Source organism: Mytilus edulis, chromosome 9 (assembly GCF_963676685.1).
Source record: "Mytilus edulis chromosome 9, xbMytEdul2.2, whole genome shotgun sequence".
NCBI lineage: Eukaryota > Metazoa > Mollusca > Bivalvia > Mytilida > Mytilidae > Mytilus > Mytilus edulis.
Window position 1 is genome coordinate 34,730,305 of NC_092352.1, and position 15,348 is coordinate 34,745,652.

General features: G+C 32.5%; 1 protein-coding gene across 4 annotated transcripts in view; it reads left to right on the forward strand.

The window, feature by feature from the left end:
* The first annotated feature begins 5,161 nt into the window (after positions 1-5,161).
* LOC139488213 (uncharacterized protein MAL13P1.304-like) overlaps positions 5,162-15,348 on the forward strand; it is a 25,574-nt gene continuing 15,387 nt past the window's right edge. Inside the window, exons 1-3 of one of the 4 annotated variants that reach the window (XM_071273681.1) lie at positions 5,162-5,388; positions 5,476-5,578; positions 12,584-12,681. In XM_071273681.1, coding sequence (XP_071129782.1) covers positions 5,296-5,388; positions 5,476-5,578; positions 12,584-12,681 — 294 coding nt within the window. In that variant the 5' untranslated portion in view covers positions 5,162-5,295. Of the gene's footprint in view, positions 5,389-5,475; positions 5,579-12,583; positions 12,682-12,705; positions 12,956-13,018; positions 13,149-13,289; positions 13,342-15,348 lie in introns of those variants that run through there. The other 3 variants (XM_071273682.1, XM_071273683.1, XM_071273684.1) reach the window with 3 other exon arrangements.

A 15,348-nucleotide genomic window follows, 5' to 3' on the forward strand; every position in this document is an offset into this window, starting at 1 on the left:
AGGAGTCGGAACTGCCAGTAGCGTAGCTTGCATGTATGCTCAGATGCTCCAGCATCAACATCATTTTTACAAAAAAAAAACTATAGCAGCAGTTCAACTCTGAAGTATCAAAATGTAACAAGGCTGAGGATACGAGGATAATGTCCAGTCATTTTCGAAGCCGTATGCCTGGTCTTTCATTTAGGATAGTTTAGTTTATGTAAACAAGATAGTTCAAAATGTTCAATCGCATAATAGTGTTTCAAGTGAACATTTGTTCGTAAAAAAAAGTCTACATTATCGTCTTAGGCAAGAGAGGATGATGATACACAGACCCGTGGACATGTTCCATCTAAAATTGACTACCTAGTGGAGTGAAGGCTTCTCATCTGACTATATACAACTAAACACCATATCCTGATATCGTTCATTGTGACATTGAAACGACGTGATAAAAAAATCAATTTGTAATAGATCGTGAAAATTCCTAGACTTATGAATTCCCGTTTCTATCTAGGTTTAATTACTAATTTTATTTTCAATTTAAGAACACAGTTCCAATGTTTCCCGCCATGCACATTACATGTCATATTTTATCTATCAAAGGGCAAGGAACAAGATTATAACTAAAAAAGCACTTTTTTTCTTTTTTATTTTCAATGTCTTAAGAAAAATAAAAGCTTCACAGCAAATGAAATGGGATTTCCATTACAATTTATATTTCAAAGGTTCATAACTGGTTAAAAATATTTGATTACGACTTATTTTCAAAAGTGTCAAAGACATTGCTGATAATATAAGTTTCACTAAATCTGGCAAGAATTGTACACATGAGAGTGCTAACAAGACCGGACGGTCGGACACCCGGTATTTTTATGACTCCTGCAACGCGTTTAGCTAAGTAATAAAAAATCAAAACCCAAGGTTGTAGACTCAAACTCCTCGAAAGGGGAGTCACTTCAGTTCCTATATTCCGAAGTTCCTTAGTTATACAGAAGTGGCGCTGTAATAGGGTCTGTTTTTGAAATGTCAAATATAAGATTGGAAAAAAAAATTCAAATATTTATGAATTAAATGATGGTAGTTTCGAGGAAACAATAAAATTCGGTTGAAAATATAAATATATGAATTGGTGGGTATTTTGAATTTAATCAAAAATCTAACTAGTGTCGGATTCTGGGGGAGTGTATGTGCTTAAATAAAAAATAGTTTTCTGCATAAAAAAGTCCTAAAAAATGTTCGCCTCGCTCCTCTCGGCGAAACATCCACATCATTTCAACCCTGGCTACGCCACTGACTGGCAATCTTATTCAGCTAAGATTGGAGTTGACGGAACACACTTTATAATCATTGAGAGGTTCCAAATCACATCATCAGAGTCAACCAAAAATAATTTATTTAACTTGATTTAAGATCTTTTACTTTGGTCATGTTTTAAGGTTTCTCAAGTTTTGGCATATGGTGTACATACGATAGAAGGTCATAAAATTGTTAAAAAAAACCCTGTCATGGTGTTAGATCTATAACTCCTGGGACTATTATACAAATCTAAGGTCATTCCTATCCGTGCAATGGTCGATTGACGATTATTAGCTTTTTGACTTCACGGTAGATTCATCTTTTTGCTGATCATTGGTTTCTCTGTCTACTTTAATTTTTGCTCAAATGCGTGAATATTGTCATAAAAGGGCAATAACTCTTCTACTGAAAAAAAAACTTATCTTCATGATTATTGTCGTATATTTGATAGAAACTATAAAAGACAAAAAGAAATGTGAACTGCACACAAGTTTAAGCCAAATATGCTAACAATGTAGTAAAATAAACGCATTTTAAAGGGAACATGAAGATTTTGGCAATGCAAACAGTTTACTTATCTGTAGATTTTACCAATCTAGATGATATTTGATCAAATAAATCTACCACCTATATATCTTTTATAAGGAATAAAAAACGCAAAAACTCTAAATAAGTCATATCAGAAGGACAAAAGACTTAAGATGCCTCTGCTGGTGAACGATTCGTCTCCGAGGGTATCACCAGCCCAGTAGTCAGCACTTCGGTGTTGACATGAATATCAATTATGTGGTCATTTTTTTTTAATAAATTTCCTGTTTACAAAACTTTGAATTTTTCGAAAAATTAAGGATTTTCTTATCCCAGGCATAGATTACCTTAGCCGTAGTTGGCCCAACTTTTTGGAATTTTGGATCCTCAATGCTCTTCAACTTTGTATTTGTTTGGTTTATAACTATTTTGATATGAGCGTCACTGATGAGTCTTATGTAGACGAAACGCGCGTCTGGCGTACTAAATTATAATCCTGGTACCTTTGATAACTATTTACACCACTGGGTCGATGCCTCTGCTGGTGGACGATTCGTCCCCGATGGTATCACCAGCCCAGTAGTCAGCACTTCGGTGTTGACATGAATATCAATTATGTGGTCATTTTTTTTTATAAATTTCCTGTTTACAAAACTTTGAATTTTTCGAAAAACTAAGGATTTTCTTATCCCAGTCATAGATTACCTTAGCCGTAGTTGACACAACTTTTTGGAATTTTGGATCCTCAATGCTCTTCAACTTTGTATTTGTTGGCATGGTTTATAACTATTTTGATATGAGCGTCACTGATGAGTCTTATGTAGACGAAACGCGCGTCTGGCGTACTAAATTATAATCCTGGTACCTTTGATAACTATTAAGTAAAGGCGGTGAATGGGGTGTCCATCTTGAATTCTGAAGTAGCAGATAACAGTTGGTCTAGATCTTCAATGAAATATGCATATGTAAGTCTTTTCTTGTTAATAAAAAAGAATGCGTTTTATGATATTTTCAATGTATTTTCTAAATAGATATAGGAAGATGTGGTGTGAGTGCAAATGAGACAACTCTCCATACAAATAACAATTTAAAAAGTAAACCATTATAGGTTAAAGTACGGCCTTCAACACGGAGCCTAAACTTTGTTTTATTCATTTTTTTCAACTTTGCCACAAAAAGGGAGATAACCAAGATAGTAGATATAGAAAATTCAGATAAAGTAATTTTTATAAAATTTAACATATTGTTGTGAATTTACCGTCTACAAGTCCAGTGACCACATTTTTCTTTTTCTCTCCTAAAATCTTGTATGATCTTGTATAAGAGCATCTTCTCATATTTTATCTTAAAATTTTATGATATGGGTCATTTTCAAAAAATGTCGAATTTGAAATTGAAAAATTTATTAAAAGTTACTAATTCAAACAACCCTCTACATAAGCAAATCAAAACAAACAGTACTTTAAGAACAACATATTAAAAGATGCAATCTTAATGATGTCATACAAGAATATCTTGAAACATTTTTTGATCGGTGGTACAATATTTTGTCTATCCTGTTACCTTTTTCAAAAGAAATTTTGGGTTATTACGAAAAGGTTTAGATAAAATGTTAAGCTTGTTTTACGTTACCAATTAGATGGTTTTCAAGAGAATAAACTTCTATATATATTCATTCTGTAAAATAATAGATTATTTGCCAATTTTCTAGGTTGTACTGAAAAATGGCTCTAAAATTGGTTTTCAAAGGTTGTAAAAATTACCACCAGTAATGCAAGTCTAAGATAGCAATTTATATTGTTCGGCCTTTTTGCACCCTTTCAAATAAACCCAACATCAAGTAAATCCCTCATAAGTTAATTTACTTTTCTCTTTATTTCGTTGGTAACAGGAACGTACGTTTCTGATATATCACTATATAAAAGTCTATCCTGTTACCTTTTTGTCTATCCTGTTACCTTTTTGTCTATCCTGTTACCGATATCAGTATTGCACCTGCAAATGCTTAATTTGGAAGATTAAGACGTTATAACCTTAAGATGAGTTCAAACAATGAAATATTTCATTCGTTTTCCACCTACATGTTAAGATAAAAAAAAATAACGACGTTTTTGTCTATAATTGTCTATCCTGTTACTGTAACCATAGTAACCATAGTAACAGGATAGACATAACAGGATAGACAAATTTCTTCGTTTTTGATTGCTGTGGTGAAATAACTACTCCCTTTGGTGAAGTGATTATGGTTTTCTATTGTGAATTTGGTTTCCAACACGTTATTGCACTTTTTACAACCATACTGTTAGTGTAATTAATCAAAATGGTTGGTAACAGCATAGACATGAAAAAAAGTACGCTCTTTTTTTTCACTAAATGTCTTGAAATTTCTTTTCTCTACACTGTCGTTCAAGAAACGAGGCGTTTTAAATGTAAAGTCTACTTTGCATTTTTGAAATCAACACTGACTGATTCAATATTCATAGGGAGAATAATTTAACGACTGATTTAAGTAGCGGTAACAGGATAGACATGAACCTCCTGTACGCTGATTGAGTTTAGTTTGTAGATAATATGTTACATACAATGATAAAGAAGCTACGATTTTTTGTTAGAATTATAATTAACGTTCTTAAAAAGTCCCTTTTGCAGATACCAAGGCGATCAGAAAATCGGAAAAAAATCATTTGAAATGTGTTTTTCTGACAATGTACGCACACAAATACCCCCAAAATCGGCCTTAAATGCAGTTTAATCTTATCAAAATATATGTAAGGTGTGTTTATTATTAATTTTCTGAATCACAAATCCGACAAGCTTTCATTTAAACCATTACAACTGAAATTTCCATTAGAAATAAAAAATTTAGCATGGGTGTACTGAAAATTCGACATTTTTTTAAAATGACCCATATAATTTCTTAGTTTTTACACACAAAATCTGAGGATTTTTCATGCATAATCTATATGAATGGTCTTTATTCTCACACACCAAATACATAGTTACAGAGAAGATATTACAATAATACATATAACATATATATAAGATATCTGACCTTTTTGCACAACCTGAAGCGTAATTTTTTTTTGATGACCTCTACTTCTTGTTATATTTATCTAAAAAACTTGATTGAAACTATATTTTGTCAAATTATTTTAAAAAAAGTTATGGCTTCTATATCCCCTTCCACCTTAAAGATTGACAATGTTGGATTTTTTTCTGTCAGATTTCTAGGTCATTGTATTATTTTGTTAAAGTTAACGGACGACAGACAACGAACGCCAAGTGAAGAGAATGTATAGTGAAGAAAAGAACGTTGTTCTCGATCATATGACTGATTGGTTTTTGGTTTGATCGTAACAACAGGTGTTTTTTCAAATTCTTATGCGGCCCATCGACCTAATACACAGTCACGTGATTATCTTCCATTATGATAAGTCGAAGGCAATTTTTTGCGAAATTTGATAAAATTTAGGGCCCAAGGGTAATAAAATGCCCGGGCCAGTCGAAAGATGGTTAGAGACATTTATGTGTAAACAATATGCTGATACATTTGAAGCCTATGGATTCAAAACTCTTCAGTCTGTAAGTAACACCACAAATAATTTGCAAAATGGCTTCCTCAGGCAAATCTTTTGAAATGTGGTTCTTATACTATTGTTATGTTTACAGGTATGCCAGCTTCAACAGCCACAGTTGCAGGCTATGGGAGTTGCACAAGAACATGTTGACAAAATACTGGAGAGTGTCCACATCCTCAGACAGAGTATGTTTGGTAAGTACAGTTGACACACATGTAGGCTATTAGTTGCATTATAAAATAACACAGTAGTGATCTAGATGACAATCTAACTCAAGAAAAATGATGTGACAGTGTTATAAGTGTTTTTCTTATGCAACATTATTGTTTTCCTTGGGAATTCAATTTGCAATTATTACAAACTTGTCATCTAAGAGTCATTTTGCTTTTGTTTTACTTTTGTCATGTTTTAAGACTGATAGTGACATGTTAGCTTGCCAATCATTTCTATAAACCCATTGTTTCAGATTAATTGAATGAAGGGTTAATTGCATGTGATACCTGTTGAGCTGTTGATCATCAATTGATTGTATAATGATTACATATTCATAACAAAAGTGACCGGTAATTCCTTACTGGGTCAGGGACCTCAGTCATTGTATGAAAGATGACCATGCTGTCGGCCACATTAATATTATTTTGGAAATAAGTTTAAGCTAAAAAGATATTCACTTTATAAAATTATTGACTAGTAAAGAGGATGAAGAAAGATTAATTCACATGTGTCATGTCTATTATGAAAAAAAGATATGTGGTCTGGAGTTATTTCCCTTTACAATCAGTGTTATCTGTCAAATATACATGTATATCCATGATGTATATTTATCAGAAAAGCTTTCTATTTACACCAGGAGTACCAAACATTTATGCTTCACCAAAATAATTCTATCACATACAGCTTTAAGAAATCATACATAACATTTTTACATGTAGTACAAATGTAGGTATCTTTTAAGTTTTATAATAGCATTTGGAATTTGTGATTAAAGATATATGCAACAACAAAAGTTTTAAATCATCATTAATGATTATGATATATATATAAATATATCTCAGTAGCATGAGTTCAAATCCCGGCGAGGGAAGCATACAAAATTTGCGAAAGCAAATTTACAGATCTAACATTGTTAGTTTGATGTTCAGACGAGTTGTATATAATCAGTGATATTGTTGTCTTTTTTCAAAACTACCTCTACTGTTTTTTATTTGGAAAAATGCATATTTTTTATTGAAATTGGGAAATTTGTATATTTTATTCTAAACACATCTCCAATTTTTTGCTGACCTTTGCTGTCTTTTTTGCAATGTTTTATCATGTATATTTTGGTTGTCAGACATTTTCAACCTGAAAGGTACTTTTCGGAGAGGGGAAAGAAACAGTTCTAAGCAATGATGGTACTTTATGCATTGAAAACTACATGTGTTACAAACACCATGATGATTCTGAACAGAAAACCAGATCTCAAAAGTGCTTTATAATATCAAAATAATAACATGAATACAATATTTACAATTCTAACATGACGTCCTTCAAACGCTTTGAGTACACACCCGTGGTAAAATATGAATATATTGCCAGTGCTGTTCCGATTGTACTCCCAAGTCATATGCTTTTTTATGAATGAGATACCCGACGTCATAGAACAATGACGTTAGAATGTAAGCATTTTACGGGAAAATACACGCTTGTGAATCCGAAAATCATCACAAGGAAACATACACAAATGATGCTAAAATGTGGCAAAAGCCCTTTATTGTACATCATATAAGACATATAAATAAATTATCATTCAAATTCATCCAAAACTGTCTAAATACATTATTTTAAATAGTTTAAGCATGTCACTAATGCAGTTTGCTCCGTTCTTTTACGCTAGTTTATTAGTGCGTTTATTTATGGGAACGGCAAATATTTGCCTACACCTAGAGCGCTTCGATCCAAAAGAATTGCCGTATGTGTCCTATCAGAATCGAAATAATTCATGGGGGCTTGAATATATCTAGATTTTACCACGGGTTGTCCCTTTATGCCGATATTTTACCCCTCGCTATCGCTCAGGGGTAAAATATTTGTCATAAAGGGCCAACCCATGGTAAAATCACGATAAATTCAAGCCCCCATGAATTATTTCTTAAACATTACTACCAATGCCATCAATGTTTGGGGAAAATGTAAAACTTTTTGGGAGGAATTTTAAGCCATTTTTTTTTTAGTAATTGGGAATTTTCTCTAGGGGAAAAGGCCGAATTTGGGCTGTAATTTGAAGCAAACAATGTCACTGTATATTTATCATATATTTAGTAGTAAATACAGTAGTTTTGAATATTTGATAAATAGCTTGCTGTTTAATCCATATCACGCAACTTTGATGCGCACCCTTTATCATACCCTTTATTACACCCTTACCCTTTATCGCACCCTTTATCACACCCCTACTATTTTTTATACGACTGCAAATTTTTTTTTTAATATTATAATGCTATCATGTCGTTGTCGTTTCGAAGTTTCCAGAAAATAACTTTAGTTTTAGGAATGGATCTCTATAAAGTTTTACCAGTAGGTTCAACACCACTAAAGGACGGTTGGGATTGATTTTGGGGGTTATGGTCACAATAGTTTAATAATTAGGGGCCAAAAAGGGGTCCCAAATCTCTCTGAAATTATGCTACAAGTTTCCATACCATGAAGGGAGGGTTAGTATTGACTTTGGGGGTTATGGCTCAAAATGTTTTGGATTTAGGGGCAAAAAAAGGGGGAAAAACTAGGTTTTTCTGGTCAATGGACAATTAAGACAATTTCAAAGCAGTGTAAGGGAGTTAATTCAAAAACATTTAACATACAATGTTGGATATGTTCGGATATACCTCCCATACATTACTTGTAAATTATGTATAAAGGAATGTCAGGTTTTGGACTTATTGCAAAAAAAGGGGGGTGGTAGTAGTTTTCAATTTTTATTTTCCAAATTTCTCAAATTCCAAATTTTATAAAAGATTGAAGAAGAAATCTTTAATTGCACAGTATTGCACAATAGATTTGTAAGATCTTGACATTTGTTTTGTGTTAGTAACTCATATTATGTTAAAAATTTGATCACAATCCCAATTTAGAGCTATATCAAGCTTGAATGTTGTGTCCATACATGTACTTACCCCAATTGTTCAGGGTACAACATCTGCGGTCGTATAAAACTGCAACCAGCGGAGCACCTGTTTTTTTTCTCATTTTTACATGAAGTCTGTTTTAGTTTATGCAAACTTCTCAAGAAATGTTTTCCGCAAAATGGGTCCTAAATGAATGGTCATTCGGGAGTGACGCAATTTATTGAATGATGTCATTGTTAGGCATGTGACTTCACGTATATAGAATTCGTATTTTCTGGCACAGGATATGCAACTATTAATAAGAACTCAATTAAATACCATACAAAACACACACAAAAATACAATAAACAAAATATTTTTTAATTAACAACACGCAAATTGTAAGGTAACCCAGGTGCTACAGATGAGTAATTGAGCAGTTCTTTTAAAACAAGACAAAAGTAAAACTGACGGTTACCCAGGTGCTAGGGATCAGAAAGCAACTCTCCTGTTGAAATATATGATAAAGCGTATAAAACATGGCAAAATCCGTATCACATGCCGTATCACCTTCGACCAATATCATCCCTCGGGTCTAAAGGCCCTTGGGCTGATATTGGTATCTCGGGATGATACGTCATATGATACGGATTTTGCCATGTATTATTCTCTATCCATATATCAATTCCTTTTGTAATACCTGTTATTCAAATGTAGCCTTCTCAATTTTATTTTTTATTGATGAGATATAGATTTGCAGCTGGCTCTTATGTTTCTTCATTTACAACTAAAAAATATAATTAAATCCCTGACCCACGTCAGTCCTCTTCTTGTCATCACAACACTAACAGATAAAGACATATTATGTAGATGTGCATATCAACAGAAAATTTTCCTTGAGCTATGCCCCTTTAACTTTGGTCAAAATTTACTACCGCAACAGTTTGTCATTGCAACTCCTCTGAAACCACACAACAGGATTTCATGAAACTTTGTTATATTTTCTTTTACAAAAATATTTATTTAATATAAATTGAATGCTTCTTTTTGTAACTTTGGGGTGTAAAAGTGTTGAACGAAATACATTTTGTATGAAGCGCGTCAGTGCTTCATTCTAAAAATGTGTGCATGGTCAAAGCTTATACAACCCTATGAAGTTACAAAAAGAAGCATTCTATACTTATAATTTTATTTTTTTGCTAGGATCATGAAAACACGATTTTTAATAAGTTAATTTTTATTTAATTTACATGTGCACTTTATTGTGGGACCTCGTGTCATCATGAATGATAAATTTTATTGTGTTATGCAATTGCTTAAGGAATAACGCGAGACTGCAGTGTAGCCAATCAGAATAATGTATTATAATGAAACATATAATGAAACATACATCTAATGTAATTATATAGAGATATTGAACCCTACGGACCAATTAACCCCTTAAAATGTTGTTTATGTACATGTACATGTTTTATAAGGGATATCTTACAATTGTTTGAGGATACAATGTACATGTAGATGTTGAGTTGGTGATACATTCCTTTTTAAGCCTCTAGCTGGTAGTTAATGTACATAATGTTAATAAGGCTGCTTTTGATCTTATTAACCAGCTGTGTATTCACACAGACAATGTTAGTGTTACATAACTAAAACAATAAGAAATTGTATTTAAAGTACAAAAGTATGAACAGTAAATGATATTTAAGTAGCAGCTATAGTCAGCTACATTATTAGTAAAATATAGATATATCAGTATATCAGCCTGAGTATATATCATATGTAATCATCAAAGAATTAAAGAAAGTTTTTCTGTCTAGTAGACTTGTTGGTTCTGGTATATAAGACATCAGTCAAAAATTGTCCCCCTTGATGTCCCATTAATTTTTAGTAACGATATATACTGCTAAGGAAAAAGGTTTGCATATGTGAACATGCTGTCTTATGATTGTTTTGCGGATTCAAATTGTAAAAGTACATAGATTTGTGTATACATGTATGGAGGTATAAATTGGGGAAATAGATATGTTTTAATACTAATTACATGTGTTCTTTAATAGACGAAAACATATGCTTTAATCAGATACACAATAACTTTGATATTTATAGTTTGATAAAAAAAAGTAAAGAGCTTTTTTGAGTTTTTATTTAGCTTGATCTTGAATTTACGTGTAAGTTTAATTATTTCACTGTGGGAAACACATTTTAAAAGTCATCTCATGGCAAGCAACACTGAAATCAGGTGATATTTAAAACATTTTTGTCTATTTATAGATAGTCTGAGAAAGTGTATTATTCATTATTGTTCGAGCTAATTACAGTACTAAGTTTTCGATTTAGGAAAAATGTATGATATTTCCATGTATTTATTGTACTGGTGTATATTAATATACAAGTGTGATACCAATTAAAATTGTTATGATATTAATTAATCAATGCTTTGAGTAAAAAAGTTTAAAGACATCAAACATAGATGTTTTACAGTCATGACTGTTCGGAGGAAATTATTCATTATTTAAAATATTTTCCTTCTAAAAGTTCTGTTTCAGTTGCCAAGTAACTTGTATATACATAATATATGTATGTATGTATTATTATCAGAAGATGCTAATATCTTTTTTGCTAGAACCCAAGTACAACATCACAATTAAATGTAAAACATAAAAGAGGACATTCATTGTTAATATATTGTCAGAGGTTTACAAAATTTTCCTAGTAAAATAACACTGGTTGTATTGGCATTTTGCCAATTCTCAACTCTGATTGATTTTAGATTTAACTTTACTAAATTGCATTCTTTCTCAGGAAAATATAGTTTTAACATCAACCTAATAATGATTAAAGCCTCCATTGGTTTTTATATCACTAGGGCCAGCTATTGCTGTCTGCATCACTGTCATGTTTGTATTTGTTATCATCATAAACATAAAAATCTTTCATAAATCATAAATAAAAGTAAATTAACTCATAAATGAGTTTTTGCCCTTGAAAAATAATGTTTTTAAACCCCACCTACGATAGTAGAGGAGTATTATGTTTTCTGGTCTGTGGGTTCCTTCATTCGTCGGTCCGTCTTGTCCCTCTTCAGGTTAAAGTTTTTGTTATGCCCCACCTACGATAGTAGAGGGGCATTATGTTTTCTGGTCTGTGGGGTCTGTCGGTTCGTCCGTCCATCTGTCCAGCTTTCAGGTTAAATTTTTTGGTCAAGGTAGTTTTTGATGAAGTTGAAGTCCAATCAACTTCAAACTTAGTACACATGTTTCCTATGGTATGATCTTTCTAATTTAATAGCCTAATTAGATTTTTACCCCAATTTCAAGGTCCACTAAACATAGAAAATTATAGTGAGTGGAGCATCTGTGTACTATGGACACATTCTTGTTTCTTATTTTCTTGAAATTTATTATAGATATTTTCCATATTAAACTTTTCCTGTAAAAAAGTTGTTACCTAGCCTCTTTTAAAAAAAATCCAGGATCTGCAACCAAAGCTATGCATAGTGTGATACTCTCTGGTCATGGATACTGTATCTTTGAATTGATATGAATCAAGAACCCAAAGTTTGTCTAGTCATACCATTGTAAAAATTGTTCTAGTAAAAATTTAGCCAATGGTTCACAGGATCAAGTCCAACACTCGATGAGATATCTGAAGTATTATTCATAAATCTCATTGAATTATAGTAGTTATATTGAAAACTGGGATCAGCTGAATACCAGTGAAATAATTTGAAAAGATGCAGATATTAAATAATATATTGATTGTGCCTGCCCCTTTACATTAGACTATTTTGTGAATATCATTTGGTCAGTGCTGGCCATTTTATGTCTTGATAGCTAGTACATTGTAGAAAGAACTTCAAAGTATACCTTTTCTTTCTTGTTGAACATGTTGAAAGATCCAAACATTGCTCAATATTTTTGCTTTGTATTTTGCATGTCAGATCTGTAATGATTCATAAAACAGATCTTACTAAGTATTATGAATTGATTTACTCATGACGTTTGAGATGTAAGACCATATTCATAAAGTATTTTATGAAATGTTCAAAAAGAAAGTACTTTTATATTATTAACAGACAATTTTGCATTGACTCATCATTGATTGATTCTATTACAGGTGGAATGAATCACTATAAAGATGAAGGGTATGGTAGTCAATCTAATGTAAGAATGCAACATACAGGGTATATCCAAGCTCCACAAGCCCACAATGTGGTGAGTAAACATACTACTGTGTCATCTAATGTAAGAATGCAACATACAGGGTATATCCAAGCTCCACAAGCCCACAATGTGGTGAGTAAACATGAATCATTATAAAGATGAAGGGTACAAAATGTATGGTGGTCAATTTAATGTAAGAATGCAACATACTGGGTATATCCAAGCTACACAAGCCCACAATGTGGTGAGTAAACATACTACTGTGTCATCTAATGTAAGAATGCAACATACAGGGTATATCCAAGCTCCACAAGCCCACAATGTGGTGAGTAAACATGAATCATTATAAAGATGAAGGGTACAAAATGTATGGTGGTCAATTTAATGTAAGAATGCAACATACTGGGTATATCCAAGCTACACAAGCCCACAATGTGGTGAGTAAACATACTACTGTGTCATCTAATGTAAGAATGCAACATATAGGGTATATCCAAGCTCCACAAGCCCACAATGTGGTGAGTAAACATGAATCATTATAAAGATGAAGGGTACAAAATGTATGGTGGTCAATTTAATGTAAGAATGCAACATACTGGGTATATCCAAGCTACACAAGCCCACAATGTGGTGAGTAAACATACTACTGTGTCATCTAATGTAAGAATGCAACATATAGGGTATATCCAAGCTACACAAGCCCACAATGTGGTGAGTAAACATACTACTGTGTCATATAAATTTTTTATAATGTAAGAATGCAACATACAGGGTATATCCAAGCTCCACAAGCCCACAATGTCGTGAGTAAACATACTACTGTGTCATCTAATGTAAGAATGCAACATACTGGGTATATCCAAGCTCCACAAGCCCACAATGTCGTGAGTAAACATACTACTGTGTCATCTAATGTAAGAATGCAACATACAGGGTATATCCAAGCTCCACAAGCCCACAATGTCGTGAGTAAACATACTACTGTGTCATCTAATGTAAGAATGCAACATACAGGGTATATCCAAGCTCCACAAGCCCACAATGTCGTGAGTAAACATACTACTGTGTCATCTAATGTAAGAATGCAACATACAGGGTATATCCAAGCTCCACAAGCCCATAATGTGGTAAGTAAACATAGTACTGTTTAAATGATACAATCATAGCGTACTATAGGTTCTGACCTCAGACAGCCTTTCAAGTAATTATTGAGATCATAGGACCCCAAGGCCGAGTGCTGTCTAAAGAGAAAACATGGAAATTGGTGACCCATAACTGTGGCGACAAATTTTACACTGTGTTTCATAAAAGGGGGCTGATTGATTATTGCTTGCACAATGTTTAAAATTAGAAAACCTATAGAAAGCAAAAAGACTTTTAAAGTTGGAAAAGATTCGAATATTTGAATGAGAGGAGTAGCTGCCATTTTGATAATTGAGGTCAAGGTAAGAGTGTCTATGGAGTAACCCATGTCTATGGAGTAAACCATAAGTAGGGCATTTGGTTATTGTGATTACTGCACTTTAGATATTTACTAAAAAGATTATTATCATCTGGTAATTTGAGCTACTTGTTATTTGCTACTTGAATTTATGACAGAGACAAGCATACAATTACCTGATTACTTCACATTCTGAAAATCTTAACTATTCTTTCTTTTAAGGCTCAAGGTGCTAAAACATGAACATTTGTTTGAATAAGAATGTATCTCCTTTTCAAATGCTTTTACGGCCTACTCACTCAGTGTGTATAACCGGGAATATTGATTTTGCAAATTAAAGTAAAAGATAATCTTTGGAATTCTACAATCTTTGCCTCTGAAGGGCTTTATAATAACACATGAATGGTACAAAAATAGTGCATTGATTTTTTTACTGCTGAAGTTATGATAACTGAATGTGTAAGGAAGTCAGGCATTCAATAATGGTGGTTTTCATATTTTGTACTGTATTGTCATTTAAGGCTGACAGAAATTAGATATGATACGACACATCTTTTTATTGGGAGCATATAATTGCTTCTATACATATGACGTCCATGATAAACGAATGAATCGACATCACAAACATGTTTTTAAATGATCATTTAAACCTCATGATCAGTATTAAAACTATAACATATGCATTTCTGTATAATATTTTTTTTTTTACCTCAATATTTTTTACCAATCAATTACGATTCCTATTTATAGTATTCTTGTCTCTATCTGCATTTCTAGTTTTGGCACAAGGGATATATAAAAAAGATGTATGATTGAAAATGAGACAACTCTTTACCTGAGACCAAAATGACACAGAAATTAACAACTAAGGGTCACCTTACTGCTTTCAACAATGATGTTTATTAATCTACAGATAAAATTTGATTCAGTCTCAGCAATTTGTCTCTGTATGACATTTCAGGAGTAAAATGTTTTCAACTACCACAGATAAACATTTTGATATGCATACTACTTTATGAAATGAAACGAATATTAGTTTATTGGTTTGATTTTTTTTTTTAAATCATAAGCGGGCCTGCACTCTGTTTAGAGTTTCTTGCAATAAAAACCTTGACATATGACCTTAGTTATAGTAGAGATGTAACCTTACAATTCAAGTTAATCAAGGTCCCACTGTCATTTAAGGTTGACAGTTACATCATGATTTCCCATGTTTAAATGGTTTATCCTGAAGAATTAACATGTGGTTTACATTTGCTTGTGTACCGTGTATTGTC